Raw genomic sequence first — 18,359 nt, 5'->3', positions numbered from 1 at the left:
TGAACATGCAGTGATGTGAGAGGTCATCGCAGAAAATGCAGCATATCTGCAGAAAGAACAGGATACATGCAGGAACTATTAGCACTTTTGCTTTGCAGCGCTGCTTAACATCAGGTTGTTCTCTCAAACAGCGCCATGCTCTGGCTGCACTGTGAAAGTTTTCCTTAACACAGTGCAGACAAAGCGAAGCATTGTTTGAAGAGAACAGTCAAATACGGAGCAGTGATGTAAAGCGGCCTGAAAAGCTGTGACTCCTGAATGTAAAGACATTCGTGGGAGCAATGCACTTTTTTTAATGCTACATTTATTATCGGTTATTTGTAGAGCGCCAACAGATTCCGCAGCGCTAATTTTTACCTTATAATTATGTGATGCTAGACCAAGAGCTAAAGGAAACAAATTTGAGACATTTAAAAAAAAAAAAAAAAAAAAAAAACTTAAAAATTATTTTTTTCCCTGCAGCTAATTTGCAATACAATTTTCAACGGCTGCAATATAATATAAAACTTTAAAATTGCTTGATTATTTATTATCAACACAATGAAAGGAAGCTGATGCTATAGTGCAACTGCCTAATTTAAAATAGAATTTAATTTGTATGACCTGCAGAAATGTTTTTAACTAAAAAATCTCATCGCAGAAAGTGAAGAAAAAAGTTCTGCCTTTGGGCTGCAATGAAGGCAGAGGGGGCTGTCTTTAAAGCACTTACACAAAATACACCCTGCGTTCGCAAAAATAACAAATTATGCGCAGAAACAATTCAAATTAGGCTTATGTATATTCTGTTTCACTGTGCACTCACGAGATTTGTCACACTGAGAAATATCGCCACCGAAAAGCAGGCGAGACTGATATGGCTGAAAAGGGATAGCTGAGATGGAGGATAGTGCTGCGGAATCTGTTGATGCTCAACAAATAATAATAATGCTTTGAATATTAGAAACTCACGGCATTGTTTCCCCATTAAAATACAGGTTACTCCCACAGAATGCCTATATATTCGTCTGCAATTGACTTTGTTATATTAAACTGTATAGTATAAGGTTACAATATCACACACATGAGCCTGGGTGCGTCACAGTAATGGCACAATGGAGAGCTTCAAATGCCGGAGACCGCATCTTCGTCAAAACTCCAGAGAAACAGTACAAACCACAAATATCTCCACACTAAGAAGCACATCAAAACCGGTTCTTCAAAATGTATAATATGTTCTTTTATTGTATCAATTAAAAGCACAAAAATACAAATAATAAAAAGATACATAGTGTGACAGTAGAAAAACTGATAGCAGGAAACCAAAGGCTTTGCAGCAGATGCGTTTCGTGCGACTACTGAGAGCAGTGAACAAGTGCGCAGCCACGCAAAACGTGCCTACCGCGAAGCCTTGGTTTCCTGCTAGTAGCTTTTCTACTGTCACGCTATGTATTTTTTTTTATATGTATCTTTGTGCTTTTAATTGATACAATAAATGAACATTTTATACATTTTGAAGAACCGGCTTTAATGTGCTTTGTAGTACCGGAGATATTTGTGGTTTGTAAGGTTACAATATGTATGTTAACTGGATTTTACTAATCTTCCAATGTCACCTTAGGCATGTATTTTTACTTATTTTAAGATTGTGATTGCGTGTTCTCAAAATTTATATTTCCATTATACTGAGAATGCACATTCGTAATATTCATACTTCATAATATTGAGATATTGTGTTTTACTTATAATATTGCAATTACACTGTAGCAAACATGTTCTACATTAATATATCTATATGTATAGATTTATAGTATAGAACATGTTTGCTACAGTTTGATTGCAATATTATAAGTAAACATGATCGTGCGGTAGAAATCACAATATTGTGAAATATGAATATTGCGAACGCGCAATCTTAAAATAAGTAAAAACACATGCCTAAGGACACAATAGATTAGTACAATCACATTTACATACATATTGTAACATTATACAATACATTAAACAATGTATATACATATACCCACAACCCCCCTTATCCCATAGGTGTATTATTGATATATTTAATTCACTATTGTATTGTGCTAACAGGAATAGAGCTCCCGTTTACACATGTACATTGTATTGTCAAACAGTACTCTGTAAAGGAATCATTTACAATAAACCTTCAAAGAACGTAGTGCTGCTGCTATCAATACATCGCCGGTATCAGAGAAGCATCGTCAACCACTGAAATGTATGGCAAGACGCCTCTCGGCTAGTGCTCTTGCAAACTATACCATTATTGCAAAACTGCTGCCATATAGTACGACAGACATGTGCACGCTACTGAGCTTACTTTCCCACTTTCAACCAGAGACACTAAGTTAAAGAGACAGTTTACTCAAAAAAATTATCCCCTTTAATTTGTTACCAATGATCCACTTTACCTGCTGGAGTGTATTACATTGTTTACAAGTAGCTCCTTTACCCTTATATTGGCATTTGAAATAGTTGATTTAGCCTGTGGTATCCCCACCTATTTTGAAAGTTTGTGGCCACATGTCCAAGCTATAGATAAGCTTTGTAAACACAGTCAGCAGAAGAAATTACACTCCCAGTGGGATATAGCAGAGATAAGGTATTAAAATGTTGATTTTCCATTGTTCTCTCCAAGTACCGGTGATTGTTTTAAGGACAGATATAAGATAAAGAAGCAGGTATATTTGTACAATGTGATACAGTAATGAGATCTGATTATACCTACAAGCTCAGCCCATTTTATTAGGTTGTGGCTTCAAAACACAAAATGAGAGCTTTAATATACACAAATAAACCTTAAAAAGCTAATTTTCATATATTTTATACTCTGCAGTTGGTAAAAAAAAGCAATTGTAAACACTTTAAGGGAAAAACAATTTTACAGTATACTGTCCCTTTAACAAAGAAAATGTTATGATAGAAGTGTACTGGAAAGTTGTTGAACATCTTGGGTTTCCAGTCCCTTTAATTATTTATTTATTTTGCCCGCGGAGGCATGTCCCTAACTTGCATTTACAACTGATCCTTGTGAGCAAACATGCATTTCTGGTTAGATTTAATTACAAATTAAAAACAGTTTGCATGAAAAAGGTTTACATACTGCTCTAGTATATGCATTACATATAACATTTCATCAGGACATGGGTATCCATATTGGTATACAGCTATATATATATATATATATATATATATATAAAAAAAATATTCTGCCCGTGCGGCTCCAAACTGAAAGCAGTTGTGAGTGCTTGACTTATAACATTATAATGCCACATGCTGTCATTTGCATATTTTTCTTGTAGCAAGCGAGTACATTTGCAACCTATGAGCGGATTTTGATGATCAGTTAACACAAATTGCTTTGAAGAGCGGTTTAGATTCTGATGCAATCTCGAATCTCTTGCTTGGGATACATTGTACAAGTGCTGACTATCTGGCCAGAATCCACAGTAACAACCAGTGTGTAGAGAAGTTTGTACACCACATTTGTTGCAGAAAACAATGTTAGACTTTATTATTATTATATACATACATTTCTAATGTGCAACTAAGGTGAGAAGTGCACAAGGAAGGTTTCACAAGCCTAATCCTTCTACATATCTGTCCCTAACTGGCTACATCAGAGGTGATAAGATACTGAAGTCAAAAATTGAACTTTTGCAAATAAAATGAGAGTGGCTATCTGTATCTACTTCAGTAACAAGTCCTACCTAGCTCCTCTGAATAAGGCAAATAGTGGGAGGAATTTGGCTTTTGAAAAAGAATTGCTACCAAAAAAAAAAAAAAAAAAGGTGTTAATGCATTCAACTCCCCCCCCCACACTCACCTTGTATGTTAATGGTTTTACAAGAGAGCAGAACATATTATATATTACAAGGTGTTTACTGCATGCAAAGCACACCAGACTGCCCACTTATCAGTGAAATACAATAAAAGCGGCATGGGGCTGTTTGAATTTGGAGGGCACATTTCTGTGCATTGGGATTAATGATTCGCTACCTGTATACTCAGTGTTAATGCATCCTGTCATCTTGGTTGCTAGGGAGGACACATTTTGTATTGTTCAGGCAATAACTGACAAACTGCACAATGATGTTTTTATCCTGTCTATACTACCTGTACAAATACAGGGAATTGTTAACCCTTTGGCTACAAGAATAACCCAGTGAACCCTCTCATGCAAACAAGGGTTAAATCAGAATTGCACCTCACAGCTGGGACAATTAACTATAAAATTAACTAAGATGTTTGCAGGCCTGAGTGTTGGTAATAGGTTTTAAGATTTGCACCTCAGATATGAGCAATGCAGTCCGGGGTTTTTAGCCTTGGGCTGTATATTATACAGTGTGACTATTAGTATCACAGTTTGTATGCTAAAATGGCTGCACACTTACCAAATAAATGTTATTAGGACTTTGCAATGATGTCAATATAAATACATATGTATCTTGCAATGCAGTATGCACCATGGATATGGCCGCAGAGCCATCAGCACAGTGCAAGGAAATTATTTATTTGAGGCTACCATTTTATAGCTGAAGGCACAGTTATCAGTGAAGTATTACTAATGGTTTATAAAGTGAGTGCATGCCTAAAGGACATCACTAGTCTGGGAAGTATAAACATGCACACTTACCTGAGACACTATACAGTTCGTTGTGTGTGTGTGTGTGCATGAATATATATATCCTATATTATAAAAGACAAGAGTTTGTCTGAAGCCGTCATGCGCAGTTCAGACAAACTCTTGCAGCTGATCGCACGCGCACCCACCCGACAGCAGCGCTAAAGTGGAGGCGCACGAGAGAGAGAGAGAGAGAGAGAGAGAACACGAGAGAGAGAGAGAGAGAGAACACAACACGGCCCGTGTGAACGGGCTTTAGGACTAGTATATATATATATATATATATATATATATATATATATACACACACCTTAGATATTACACAGTTATATATGGACAGTATATAATATATATGCACACTTACCTGAGAATATATATGTATACTTACCTGAGATACACTACAGGTACATATGGGCAGTATATATATAGGTGCACACGTACCTAAGATAAACTACAGGTACATATGGGTAGTAAATATAGGTGCACAACACACCTGAGATAAACTACATGTACATATGGGTAGTATATATAGGTGCACACTTACCTGAGATACATTACAGGTACGTATGGGAAGTAAATATAGGTGCACACTTACCTGAAATACATTACAGGTACGTATGGGAAGTAAATATAGGTGCACACTTACCTGAGATAAACTACAGGTACATATGGGCAGTATATATAGGTGCACACTTACCTGAGATACATTACAGGTACATATGGGCAGTATATATAGGTGCACACTTACCTGAGATACAATACAGGTACGTATGGGAAGTAAATATAGGTGCACACTTACCTGAGATACAATACAGGTACGTATGGGAAGTAAATATAGGTGCACACTTACCTGAAATACATTACAGGTACGTATGGGAAGTAAATATAGGTGCACACTTACCTGAGATACATTACAGGTACATATGGGCAGTATATATAGGTGCACACTTACCTGAGACCTTACAGTTACATATGGACAGTATTATATATATATATATATATATATATATATATATATATATATATATATATTATTATTATCAGGTATTTGTAGAGCGCCAACAGATTCCGCAGCGCTGTAAACATAGTTGGTGTACAGGATAGCTTTGTAGGGGTCAAGTGGGTAGAGGGCCCTGCCGAGAGTTTCACTGTTGTAGTCGGCTCTTATGAAGCGATCTGTAAATAGATGGGCCCATAGGCTTACATTCTAAGGGGTTCAAGGGGAAAGCAATGGCGTTAGGAAAGGTTAGTGTTGGCTGTATGCATCCCTGAATAGTAGAGTTTTTAGGGAGTGCTTGAAGCTGTTAAAACTAGGGGAGAGTCTTGTGGAGCGAAGCAGAGAGTTCCACAAGATGGGGGCCAGTCTGGAGAAGTTCTGTAAACGTGAATGTGAGGAAGTAACAGGAGAGGAGGAGATCCTGAGCTGATCGAAGGGGACGGGAGGGAGAGTATCTAGAGACAAGTTCTGAGATGTAGGGGGGAGCAGTGCAGTTGAGAGCTTTATATGTCAGGGTGAGGATTTTATGTTTAATCCTAGAGGCAAGAGGAAGCCAGTGAAGGGATTGGCAGAGAGGTGCAGCAGATGAAGAGTGAGGAGTAAGGAAGATGAGCCTGGCAGAGGCATTCATAATGGACTGTAAAGGAGCTATGCGACAGCTAGGTAGACCAGAGAGGACGGAATTGCAGTAGTCGAGGCGGGAAAGGATGAGAGAGTGGATTAAAATCTTGGTTGTATCTTGTGTAAGGAAATGTCTAATTTTAGCAATGTTTTTAAGGTGGAAGCGGCAGGCTTTAGCCAAGGACTGAATGTGAGGAGTGAAGGAAAGATCTGAGTCAATTGTGACCCCGAGACATCGGGCTTGCGGGGTAGGGGTAATGATGGAATTATCAACAGTTATAGAAATTTTGGGGGTGGAAACATTGGAAGAAGGGTTAAAAATATTGAGTTCAGTTTTGGAGAAATTTAGCTTAAAGGGACATTCCAGTCAAAATATAAATGCACATAGATTTATTGCATCTTTGAATAGAAAGATATTTGCAATATACATGTATTGGCAAAAATGCTTCTATTAAGAATTATCACTGTTTTAGTGTTAACATTTTTATCTGCATGTGCATGTGAGGTATAGCTAGATATTTTAACTGTACCCACATTTTAACTAATGCAGCTGTTCATATCATCAGTGGGGCTTGTATTATGCCAGCAATTAACAAATTAAGTCATTACCAGATGGTACAAGCACCATAGGCATAGTTACCAACTGTCCCGTTTTTGCCGGGACAGTCCCGGAATTTAAGAGCCAGTCCCGACCATTTAAATGTCCCGGACTGTCCCGGCAACTGTTTTGTGGGTTAAAAACTCGAGTCAACTGACAGTCTTTTGTAAATAAAGTTTGTTATTTAAAAAAAAAAAAAACAAGTCAGTTTCTCCTCCCCGTCAGCTGGCTGTGCAGTGACATCACATTTGGGGCGGGTAATGGCTGTGGATGTGTCTGATACCTGCGGGCAGCGTGTAACTACTGGTGTGAACTGTGAAGATAATCAGCACCACTCCTTTTCCGCCTGATCTGCACTGTGTAAGCCAGTTATCTTAAATACACAAAGGGATTGTATTTTATAAAGCTTATTGTGTCTCTCTCGTTTTTATCCCACACCCCCAGCAATATATTTGTCCCTTCTTCATATGCAAGGAAAAATAAAGCCCCAGATAAAGTTTTCTGTTATTCTCGCAGTTACGTTGTCTGCTAAGATTCCCAAAGTCCTTTTTCTGCTACTGTTTTATTCATACAGTTTTACTTTATTCTTAACAAATGTATAATTTACATTATTCAGCATTTACAATTTATAATGTGCACTACAAAAGCCAACTTGCAAATATGTGCTTCCTCAAAAGTTATTGTTATTTATTTAGATGGGAAAATAAACTGTACAATAACATCAGGGAACTGAATGCTGCACGTAGCAAAAATGCATTCCTTGTGAACACCAGACGATGCAGAGAGCATATCACACGGTGTCAGTGTTTGAGAGGAATGCCTATTAGTCCCTGGGGTCTCATAAATCCTTTTAGATCACGGAGTTCTGAGGAGGTAAAAAAAGTCACCTATTAACTTGTTGCTGTCTGAGTTGCATTGCGTGTGAGCTGCATGTGAGATGGGAGATAGAAATGGTGGATGAATTATTAGAACAAATATGAGACTTTTATGGCACTTAATTGAAGCTTTACTATTGCAAAGCACAGCATGGGAGCACCTCAGTGAAATGTTGATAAATACAGGGGAGAGATTAATTTACTTAACCCCTAAGTGATTAACTCCTTGCTTCCAGAGATGCTGTGGTGCACAGATGCTAACCCTGTCTGGCATATGAAAGGTTAGAAATATATTGTACTCAAAATGTTTTTTCTCCCTTTAATTTTAAATCCAACTTGTACAGACCTTTATCTCTCCACAAATACAGGGAGTTGTGCAAACATAAGTAGTTTTTCTACATTCTAGTTACATGTAAACAGAATAAATGTGTAAATTCTGCTAGCTATAACTGTTAATGATCAATAATTGCTTATTGTGACCTCCCTTACTTCACCTATAACTGCTCCCTATGTCTCCTCCACTAACTTCACCTATAACTGCTCCCTATGTCTCCTCCACTAACTTCACCTATAACTGCTCCCTATGTCTCCTCCACTAACTGCTCCTATAACTGCTCCCTATGTCTCCTCCACTAACTGCTCCTATAACTGCTCCCTATGTCTCCTCCACTAACTGCTCCTATAACTGCTCCCTATGTCTCCTCCACTAACTGCTCCTATAACTGCTCCCTATGTCTCCTCCACTAACTGCTCCTATAACTGCTCCCTATGTCTCCTCCACTAACTGCTCCTATAACTGCTCCCTATGTCTCCTCCACTAACTGCTCCTATAACTGCTCCCTATGTCTCCTCCACTAACTGCTCCTATAACTGCTCCCTATGTCTCCTCCACTAACTGCTCCTATAACTGCTCCCTATGTCTCCTCCACTAACTGCTCCTATAACTGCTCCCTATGTCTCTTCCAATAACTGCTCCCTATGTCTCCTCCACTAACTGCTCCTATAACTGCTCCCTATGTCTCCTCCTCTAACTGCTCCTGTAACTGCTCCCCATGTCCCCTCCACTAACTGCACCTATAAGTTCTCCCCATGATATATATAATATTGTGTGTGTGTATATATATTAAAGTCAGACTGCTAATGTCTTTATTAATACAAAGCCACAGAATGTGACTTTTGTTTGAATTATCCACTTTGAGTCTGCACAGGAGTGAGACATAAGGGAATGTAACCTTTTAAATTGGTTCTTTATAGATTTTTTTTCACCATAATAAACAGGCGGAGCTAAATTATGCTAATTATGTGGGTTTGACAAAGTGGGCGGACCTTTAGGGCAGGGGGTGTGGTAAAAAATTAAATGCAGGTAATTGATAGCTGCAAAGTGTCCCTGGAATTTTTTTTAAAATGTTGGCAACTATGCATAGGCTCTCCGAACAAGTGTTGTGTTTAAAATGCTGGTGCACGGTGCATACTTAAATACACTTTTGAAACAGCTATAGCTTTTATTAGAAGCATTTTTGCTAATGCATGTCTATTACAAAATTGCTTCTGTTCAATACAGAAATGCACCCATGTGGTTTCCAATTTTGTCTGGAATATCCCTTTAAGGTAGTGAGATGACATCCAAGATGAGATGTGAGAAAGACAGTTAGTGGCACATGTGTGGGTGTATATATATGTATGTATGTATGTGTATATATATATATATATATATATACACATACACATGTAAGAAATGCACGCGCATTTAACAGCCCTGTTACACATATGAAAGGTACGTGCACGCTCACTTACCTACAAGGTGTCACACGAGGTGAGTGAACGGCAGTTAGTAGGAGCACAGTGTGCATTACCTGCCCCTCCCCGCCTGTGACCATTTGCTGTAGGAAGTAGACGAGATTGAGCAGCTTCCGCTGTACTCAGGCAGAGGAGGAGCCATAGGCCGAGCGGGGATACCGGAGCCACAGTGAGAAGTAGCATCACCGCCAGCCGCCCTTACCCCACTTCACCCCTGTACATTCGGGACCGCCGTGCGCGTGCAGACAGAGGGGGCGCGCGCGCGCGTGTGTGCGCACAGGCACCGGAGTGGGGCGTACTTTACTGACCACAGAAGGGGGTACAAGGTGCTTGCATGACCCTAGGGGTGCTCCCCGGCACCGATCTCAGGGGGGCAGCAGAACATTACCCCGGAGCACCTTACCGCCTTGCATGGGCCGCACACACCAACATGGCCTGAGCAGGGGAACCCCTGGAGACGGGCTTTATTTTGCAGCCATTTTCCCACCTGCTTGCTGCTGCAGGAAGAGGAGGATCACAACACTAGTTCTGGCCTGGGGGGTTTATGGTGATCAGACACCCAGCCCCACACTGAAACTGCAAGGAACACAAACTCAGTAATTAGTTATTTGATTTCTACAAAACTTGGAACTACAAAAAAAAACAACAACAACAAAATAAGTGTTTTTAGGATATGTATAATTAGCACTAAAAGGCTCTGTCCTATTAATTTGCAAAAACAAGGAATTAGAGGATTATTATTTCCAGGGATATCTCTAATTAGCCTCAGAAGGATTTGATGTGATGAATTTGCAGATCTGAAGCATAAGAGCTTATTCATTTCCAGACGATCAGCACAATTATCCCCACAAGGATCTGCACCTATCAGTTTGTGTATTTATGGAATTGTGAGCCCACCACTGAGGTTTGCCACCCTGAGGCCTTCATGCTGGATGTATGTGGTCATCTGATCCTCACCACCATTAAAAATGGGGGATTTTTATGACCCAGAACACCCAACCGAGTAAGTATTACACTTTGTAGCCCATAGGTTGTGCATAAGGTGTGGACACCCATTACTAAACACCCACATGTGCACACTGTGACTTTCCGTGCACATAATTCTTATGCTGTGCTTATATATATATTATTTTTATTATTTTTTGTGTGTGCATATTTTCTTGTTCTATAAACCCTTGGCTGCCAGAGATGGCTGCAGTGTAAGTTGCACCATCCACACTGGCAGCCAATGGATCATGTAGGGGCTTTTAAACAAGCCCTGCACATAATCTGTTCCTAGAGAATGTTTACTTAGTTTTGTTTTTATTCACTCTGACAACCCAGACCCACATTTTGTGATTAAATACACTAGTGAGTTTATTATTTTTCTGCTAATGGTCAGTGTTTTGTTTGTACATAAGGGGATAATGTATCAAGCTACATTTGCAGCTTTTGGGGAGTTACTGGTGCAAGAGCAATCCTGCACCCACGAATATAAGAAGCAGTAACCGCTTCTTTAGCACCTCTGCCACCTCAGAGGTGGTGAGCTAAATCCCCCCCCAATACTCGCCTGTATGGGGTGATTGACATGTCCTTTCATGCGATTGGTTGCAGGAGGCGGCAATGCACATGACAGCTCTTGTGTAATGTTACATTTTGCCACATGATGCAGCATCACAAGTGACAATTGCAGACGGACAGGTTCTCTTGAGAGATTTCCGCCTGAAATCTTGATAGATGGTTCCCAGAATATCCTTCATTTTCCGTTTATCTGTACAAGATGGTTGCAAAACAATGCTGCCAAAGGCAAACCGTCAGATTAGATCATAATAAGAGTTTTAAACCATTTGTTTAGGTTTCATGTAACAATCATTTACATGGTTTATTAATTCTCCTAATTAAATAGGACAAGGTTAGTTAGATCTGTGTGCACTAGAACAGTGGTTCTCAACCAAAGTGACCTCAAGGCCCGGTAAATTTTAGCTGGACATGTCCAGGGCCCGGTAGTTTTTATATATATATATATATATATATATATATATATATATATATATATATATATATATATATATATATATATATATATATATATATATATATATATATATATATATATATATATTAAGCAGCAGGGATTTGCCCTATCAGTAACTAAGCAGTTCAATGTGGGTTTAGTGGGGGCCCTGGAGTGTGGGGGTCCTGCCGAGGGTCTGTCGCTGTGAGGGACATGGAGTGTGAGGTCTGGCCCTGAAGGTTGGGGGCTCTTTCTTTGGCCCTTAATGTTGGGGGTCCTGGCTCTGGAGGTTGATGGACCTGTTGGGGTTAGGGCAGGGAGGCTACCATGTTCATTTGCATAAATTTGAATACATTTGGGTCAGTGTGAGACAGTTTTCCTGGGGCCTTGATTGGTCTCAGTCTGCCCCTTGTGTGCAGTGGGGTAAGAGTGTGCAGTGGGGGCATGACAGGTCAGGGCCCAGCAGCAGGGCTATCACGGCCCGGTACTGGGCCACGGCCCGGCTGTTGAGAAACCAGGCACTAGAACATGTCCTTCTGATTTAGGTTATGCAGCTGAGCAGACCTTGTAGGTAGCCAGGTTTGGGTCTCCTGATTATTTTTCTCTCATATTTTTGTGTGGCACTTGATGCTAGGATTGTTTTTACAACATGGTTTGCTTGCTTTTTGCAGTATTTAGGGCTAAGCTATCGCTCTATTGTCTCTGGCATCAAGGACAGGGCACTCAGTGATCTTTCTGAGTTTAGGCCAGGGCTCGACAAACCCAGGCTCCTAACTTTTTGGGTTATTCTCCATATATCTATATACAAATCCAACTGTCTGGCTCCTAAAATATGCCTCGCTCCTAAATATTCTTACTGGCTCCTAATTTTTGAACATATTTGTCAAGCACTGGTTTAGGCAAAGAAGGGTCCTCAAGGTCAGTTTTCCAAACATGTCACAAGGAATTTAGATACTTAACAGTGCACCCTCGCCGCTAGGGACACGGACTGCTGGTCCTTGAGAAGTTTCTTTTCCAGAATCTGATGATATCACTGTGTGAGTAAAATCCCCATCCCTTTGCTGGATCTTTGGAGGATTCCTCTCAAACCTTTCCAGTAAGTACAACATAAGAGCTCAGATATTGTTGCTGGAGGGTGCGTGATGAAATTGGCAAAATTGAAAACATGGCAACCATAAAATGAAATCTTTATTAATATATTGTAACAACGCACACTCTCGGTAACAATCTACACTGTTTTTTGGCTAACTGCCACTTCTGATCTTTGTCAAAACTTAGTGTTCATCCTAACGAAAAAGCAAACGCGGTTTTTCGTAGTATGTTGTGTTACGGTGTATTCAGAAAGTTTTTTTTGTATTTATGATAGTCATGTTTTCACATCTATGAAATTGCTTAGTCCCGGATGTATCTTCAATGTATTTTAACTGGTTGCTAGGAATGGATCTAGATATCATTCTTAACAGGTCATTGGATTAGTGTTCCCAACTGGTATCTCGGGCAAGAATATTAGTAACATTTCTAGCTTGTTCCTCGACAGTGCCCTTGGAATCTTGTTGTCAAAACCTCATTGGTCTATATAAAATTCCTCATGTATCAAGACTACTAGAAGGTATTCCATGGGAAGATAAGACTCTGTACTTCAGAAAGCTCCATTCTAGTTAGCCAAGGCTGTCAGAAATATTTGTGTCAGTAAAATCCCCTGCTATAGGGTAGAACTCTTGTTAATGTTATTCATTGGTTTGCTTTGCTGTCTAATATGTTTCTTCATTACTACAAAGGAATATGAATAACGGCACTCCCAAGAGTAGTCCCCTATTTTAAATAACCATACAGAGTGTATTTATTAATACTCTGAGTGAAAAATTCTTAAGGGGGAAAGGTGCTGTACACAGTTAATATTGGACAAGAAATTGGTAATGTAAGAGTAATATTACAGAAAGAGTGTACATGCTAGCACTCGGCCACTGATAATCATCAAGGATAGAATATCATTTCTAGTGTGTAAAGACAAAAGGAACAAGAAGGTTGTATAATTAAAAATTAACATTTTATAGTTTAGTGTAAAAATTTAATAAAGAATACCCATATAAAACACAAATCTAACATATGCTATTATATATTCTGTTTATCAGAGTGTCAATTACTATTCGTAATAGATGACATTCGGTAATATTACTCTTACATTACCAATTTCTTGTCCAATGTTTCTTCATTAGTTGCCAAGACCATCAGTTCACCCACTGTTCAGTAATTGGTAGAGCATTCAGATTCTCCACATTGGCTAGCAAAACTGTCATTAAGCTTTTTCATTTAGTAGTATAGTTGTTTGGTCCCGTGCTGGTATAAGTGTCATTATGGTCATTTGATGGACAGACAGCAGCATGGCTATCGGGTTGCTTTTATTTTGTAGGGTTTTCAGTAATGTCCATGCTCTAAAGAAGGGCCACACTTGTGTTTGGTTGACACGTTTGTTAGAGGCTTAAGAAACACTTGGGGCTCAATTTATCAATCAAAGGCAGACGGGCATACATATTCGCCTCTGGCGAACAGTAATTCGCTGCCTTAATTTTAAAATTGCACAAGTGCTATTTTGCACTCACGTGCAATCCTGCCCTCGCACGGTCAATCACAGGAGCTGTCATTCTTTTCGGTTGGACGAGACCGGGGAGATTGAATTTCTCCACCTAAGATAAATCCTGGCTGCAGGTTCTCTTGTGAGAAACTGCAGTTCGAAGAGAGGAGAAGGGCTTGATAAATCAAGCCCTTAGTACACTGAAGAGCCAGTCATAACATTTTTACAAAAGCAGGACATTATTATTTTTTAAGGGATCGGTTAGGCAAAATGATAAATTTAAGGAACACTTCTTTTTGCGCCTCAGGTTTTTTTAGGCTTAGCGGTAAAGTCTATAGCTGGTTGGCAGGGCCCCCCTGTAGGGTGCATTGCTGGCTAGCAAGGCAGTCCTGTGAGGACTCTTGCTGATTGGCGGGGACCACAAAGTACGGTCCATCACTGGCTGGCAAGGTCTCCCAGTGAAGCTCTTTATTTGTTGGCAGGGCTTTACTCGTTGGCTTTCACAGGGCCACCCTGTTCCTCACCAACTGGTAGTCTAGGGCATATCCTCATTATTGACAAGCATAGAAGCCCAGGATATTTCCTAGTGCCGTGGATACCACTTTGATTACTTTATTTAATGTACGTGTTAACCCAGTTACTGTTAGGTCCTGGGTTAACACGTACCTTGTGAAAAGAGTTCTTGGTGTGTGTCTTTGTGCTGAACCGATAGCTGTCTGGTTAAAGATTCCTGAGTGTAGGGTTGTTAGAGTAGATACTTTGATTGGTGCCAGAACACATAGCTGTAGTGTACTTCCTTTCATGGCTTGTATTTCTCATGCTATAACTCTCAAGTCATGAATGGCACTGTACAAATAGGTCATGGCTTCAAGAGATAGTTGTAATTCAGTGTGATTTAGATGTCTGACATTTGAGTTATTGTGGAAAACATGAATGTGGCTAGTGGTCTCCCTGACATGGTAGGGACAGGCTTCCTAGAGTCCAGATCTTCTCTTACTGAACATTGCAAACATACAGCTCTTCAACTTCTGTGTGTACAGTGTTGCTGCAAGTAGTGCTATGTTTTGAAGCTAACATATTTGGGGGATTGATCCTGTCCCCTTTTAGTCCCTTTATCGCTTTCAGAGCTAAAGAAAAGAGCTCTGAACAAGCAGGTCCAGCCCTTATAACAGTACTGCATAAAACCGGTGTTTTAGATATCTATTGGTTTCCTTGGTTACTAATAGCAACACAGCTGGCTTCTTAGTATTCTGTTTAAAGTCTACATTTCAAATAAAACTTGATCTTTGAGAAAATAAGACACTTGTGTCTTTTGAAATGTATTTGATTGTTGTGGTCTGTCTGCTATTAGATTTTTTTTTTTTTTAAGTTTTTTTTTTATATAGACTTTTTAAAGGGTTGATAAAGTGAACAAATGACATCCTCTCATTCGTCAGCTCTGCACCTAGTGCTGCTGATTGGATTAGCGTCAGTTTCCGCTCAGGATCAGCAGTTCTTTGCAGCTTCTTAGTGGTACTTTATGTGTTTAACCCCATTGCAGAGTTAAACACATAGGTTTACTGTGTCAATAGTAATAGAGTATGGTTTTAACACAGGGGGTCAACAAATCTGTTTAAAATTTAGGAGCTAGTAGGAATATTTAGGAGCTAGACAGTAGTACGTCTAGATATATAGAGAATAACCCAAATAGCATTTGTCAATCCTTGCTAAGAAATGACAACATAATTTTGTTTCTCTATAATGGCCCTTTAACAAAATTGGAAGTAAAGACTTACGGCTTTTCTTGGATCCCAGAGGTATTCTTTCCTTGTCGCATTGTTATATTTCCAAAACACTTGTCATCCCCTTTCCTAGAGATTAGGTGGGCATTTGAGCTTCCAGATTGCTCTCTGAGTAACTTTGTGCAACTCTGTATGTGGGGGGGGTTGATATGATTTGGCATGATAATTTGCTTGGTCATAAACTGCTGTTTGGTTAGAACGTTTTCTTTTACTAAGGGGTCGATGTATCAAAGGCTTTCGCCAGCCTTTGACCCCCTACAACTGCAGGTTCTCTCAAGAGAACCTGCAATCCGTATTTAACAAGCAGCGGTCATAAGACTGCTGCTTCCATAACCTTTCGCCACCTATTTAAGTGGCGAATTTCAATCTCCTCTGTCTCGTCCGACCAGGGAGATTGACAGCTCCTGCCCGTTCATGATTGGCCGTAAGCGGGCAGTGGGCGGGATTGCACGCAAGCGCAAAATAGCGCTACTGTGAAATGCTGACTTCCGGGGGTGAGCTGCTGCAGACAGGGGTGCGTATGTGCGTCCCTGTCCTCCGCAGCTTGATAAATCAATCCCTAAGTGTTTAAAATGTTCAAAAGGGTTTAGTACATTGTCAAAGTTGTGCTCCAGGAATACCCTCATTTTGTTCTAGATGAGTATATGCCATGACTGAAACATATTTACTCACCAGCTGTATTTTCTTCATTTTCTTTTTTAATTTTTCTTTTATAGTAAAGACAGATTAGATGAAACACAAAATTGTATTTATTCATCTTGGAGGTAAAATGAAGAAAATTAAAAAGTTTACGTACAGGGTTTTGAGTCTCCATGGATCTGTAAAATCCATTTCATTGTCTTTTCATGCTCTTGTAAAACTATATTCCGTTGTCTGGGATTATTTTTTTTTTTATTAGAACCAAGTAGATGCAGCTCTACCAGTTTAATCTGGGATTTTTTTTATTAATTACATTAATCTAGACATACTTAGGCATTTTAAATTTAAAAACTCTTTTATGGCTAGACTGTCAGCCATGTTTCTCAAAGGCTGACCATGTCTGACTGTCTTTCGCTCTTGGCTTCCGAGTTCTAGCTCACTATAAGCTAGCATGGAACACTGTGATGTTGATGTCTGGTTGCTAGGATACAGGTTTATTATTCCAGTGCTTACTGGTTTTCTTAGCATTTATCTGTCAGTACTGCCTCACATATGTCTGTAATTACATTATATTTACTTCACATTTAATGCATATGAAAAAGTGACCAACCTGGAGTACCAGTCAGAGTAAATATGGCTTACAGAGCTTATTAGGTGATTATGGTTCACTTGGTAGTAAATTACAGCGGGAAACATAAGCGCCTGTACTATGTCTGATAGTTGGGCTGGGACTGTTACTCAGGCTGCATGGCAAATGGTGTATGTTGGAAAGATTTCTAAGTGTGTGGTGATTTATTTTTCTCACTTATTTGTAAAAGTGCCGGGTACTTGAGTAGGTTACATAATGATGGGGCTTAAAGGGACACTAAACCCAATTTTTTTATTTAATGAATCAGAGCATGCAATTTTAAGCAACTTTCTAATTTTACTCCTATTAATTTTTCTTCATTCTCTTGCTATCTTTTTTTAAAAAGCAGAAATATAAAGCTTTGGAGCCGGACCATTTTTGGTTCAGAACCTGGGTTATGCTTGCTTATTGGTTTGCTAAATATAGCCACCAATAAGCAAGCGCTATCCAGGGAGCTGAACCTAAAATGGTCTGGCTCCCAAGCTTTAAATTCCTGCTTTTTAAATAAAGAAAGCAAGAGAACGAAGAAAAATTGAGTAAATTAGAAAGTTGCTCTATCTGAACCATGTACACTAGGGCACCCTTTGCGCCTTAAAAATTGTCTCGGTGCCTGAAAATGAGCGTTTAGTAGTACACACGTGACTATATTCATTTTGCCACCACTCCTACTGTACATTGCTTGTGGTATGAAGACAGTTGTGCTTGCCTTGTGTGTACACAAACTACAAATGCAGCCATGCCATACGGAATTAGAGCACAATGTCTTTAGCTGAAGTAGACCCTTTTTAAACTGAGTTTTTGTTCATATATAAATAGGCACAGTGCCACAGTAATTTGGTTAAACATATTTTGTACTATAGTGTTCTCCAGAGAGACGTTTGCCAGCCGGGTATCATAAGAAATAGCTTGGTTAGGGCAGGTTGATGCTTTGCAATATTCTGTTACTTAAAAGGAAGAGCATATCATTTTACAACTTTCTGATTTACTTCTGTTATCTATTTTGCCTCATTCTCTTGGTATCCTTTGTTGAAGGAGTAGCAATACTCTACTGAGAGCTAGCTGAACACATTGGATGATAACATTAGGCATATTTGTGCAGCCACCAATCACCAGCTCCTGAGCCTACCCTAGGTATCCCTTTTTAAAGTGAAGGTCAATTTTCATCAATGAGTGCCCGGTTTTTAAAAATACTTTTTAAAACAGGGGCACTTTCATTGATGAAAATTAACATTGCACTGGA

General features: G+C 39.4%; 2 protein-coding genes across 3 annotated transcripts in view; one reads left to right on the top strand and one right to left on the bottom strand.

Annotated features, from left to right (window-relative positions):
• LOC128660096 (tubulin delta chain-like) overlaps window positions 1-9,650 on the bottom strand; it is a 96,503-nt gene extending 86,853 nt beyond the window's left edge. Inside the window, exon 1 of the mRNA XM_053713723.1 lies at window positions 9,504-9,650. The gene's annotated coding sequence lies outside the window, so the exon portion shown is untranslated. The remainder of the gene's footprint in view (window positions 1-9,503) is intronic.
• A 235-nt stretch (window positions 9,651-9,885) lies between these two features.
• Window positions 9,886-18,359, top strand: part of SETD2 (SET domain containing 2, histone lysine methyltransferase) — a 284,758-nt gene continuing 276,284 nt past the window's right edge. For both annotated transcript variants that reach the window (XM_053713722.1, XM_053713721.1), the window contains exon 1: window positions 9,886-10,509. In XM_053713722.1, coding sequence (XP_053569697.1) covers window positions 10,475-10,509 — 35 coding nt within the window. In that variant the 5' untranslated portion in view covers window positions 9,886-10,474. The remainder of the gene's footprint in view (window positions 10,510-18,359) is intronic.

The sequence above is a fragment of the Bombina bombina genome, chromosome 5, assembly GCF_027579735.1.
Source record: "Bombina bombina isolate aBomBom1 chromosome 5, aBomBom1.pri, whole genome shotgun sequence".
NCBI lineage: Eukaryota > Metazoa > Chordata > Amphibia > Anura > Bombinatoridae > Bombina > Bombina bombina.
The sequence above is the reverse complement of the archived record's forward strand: the minus strand, read 5'-3'. Positions and strand labels throughout refer to the sequence as shown.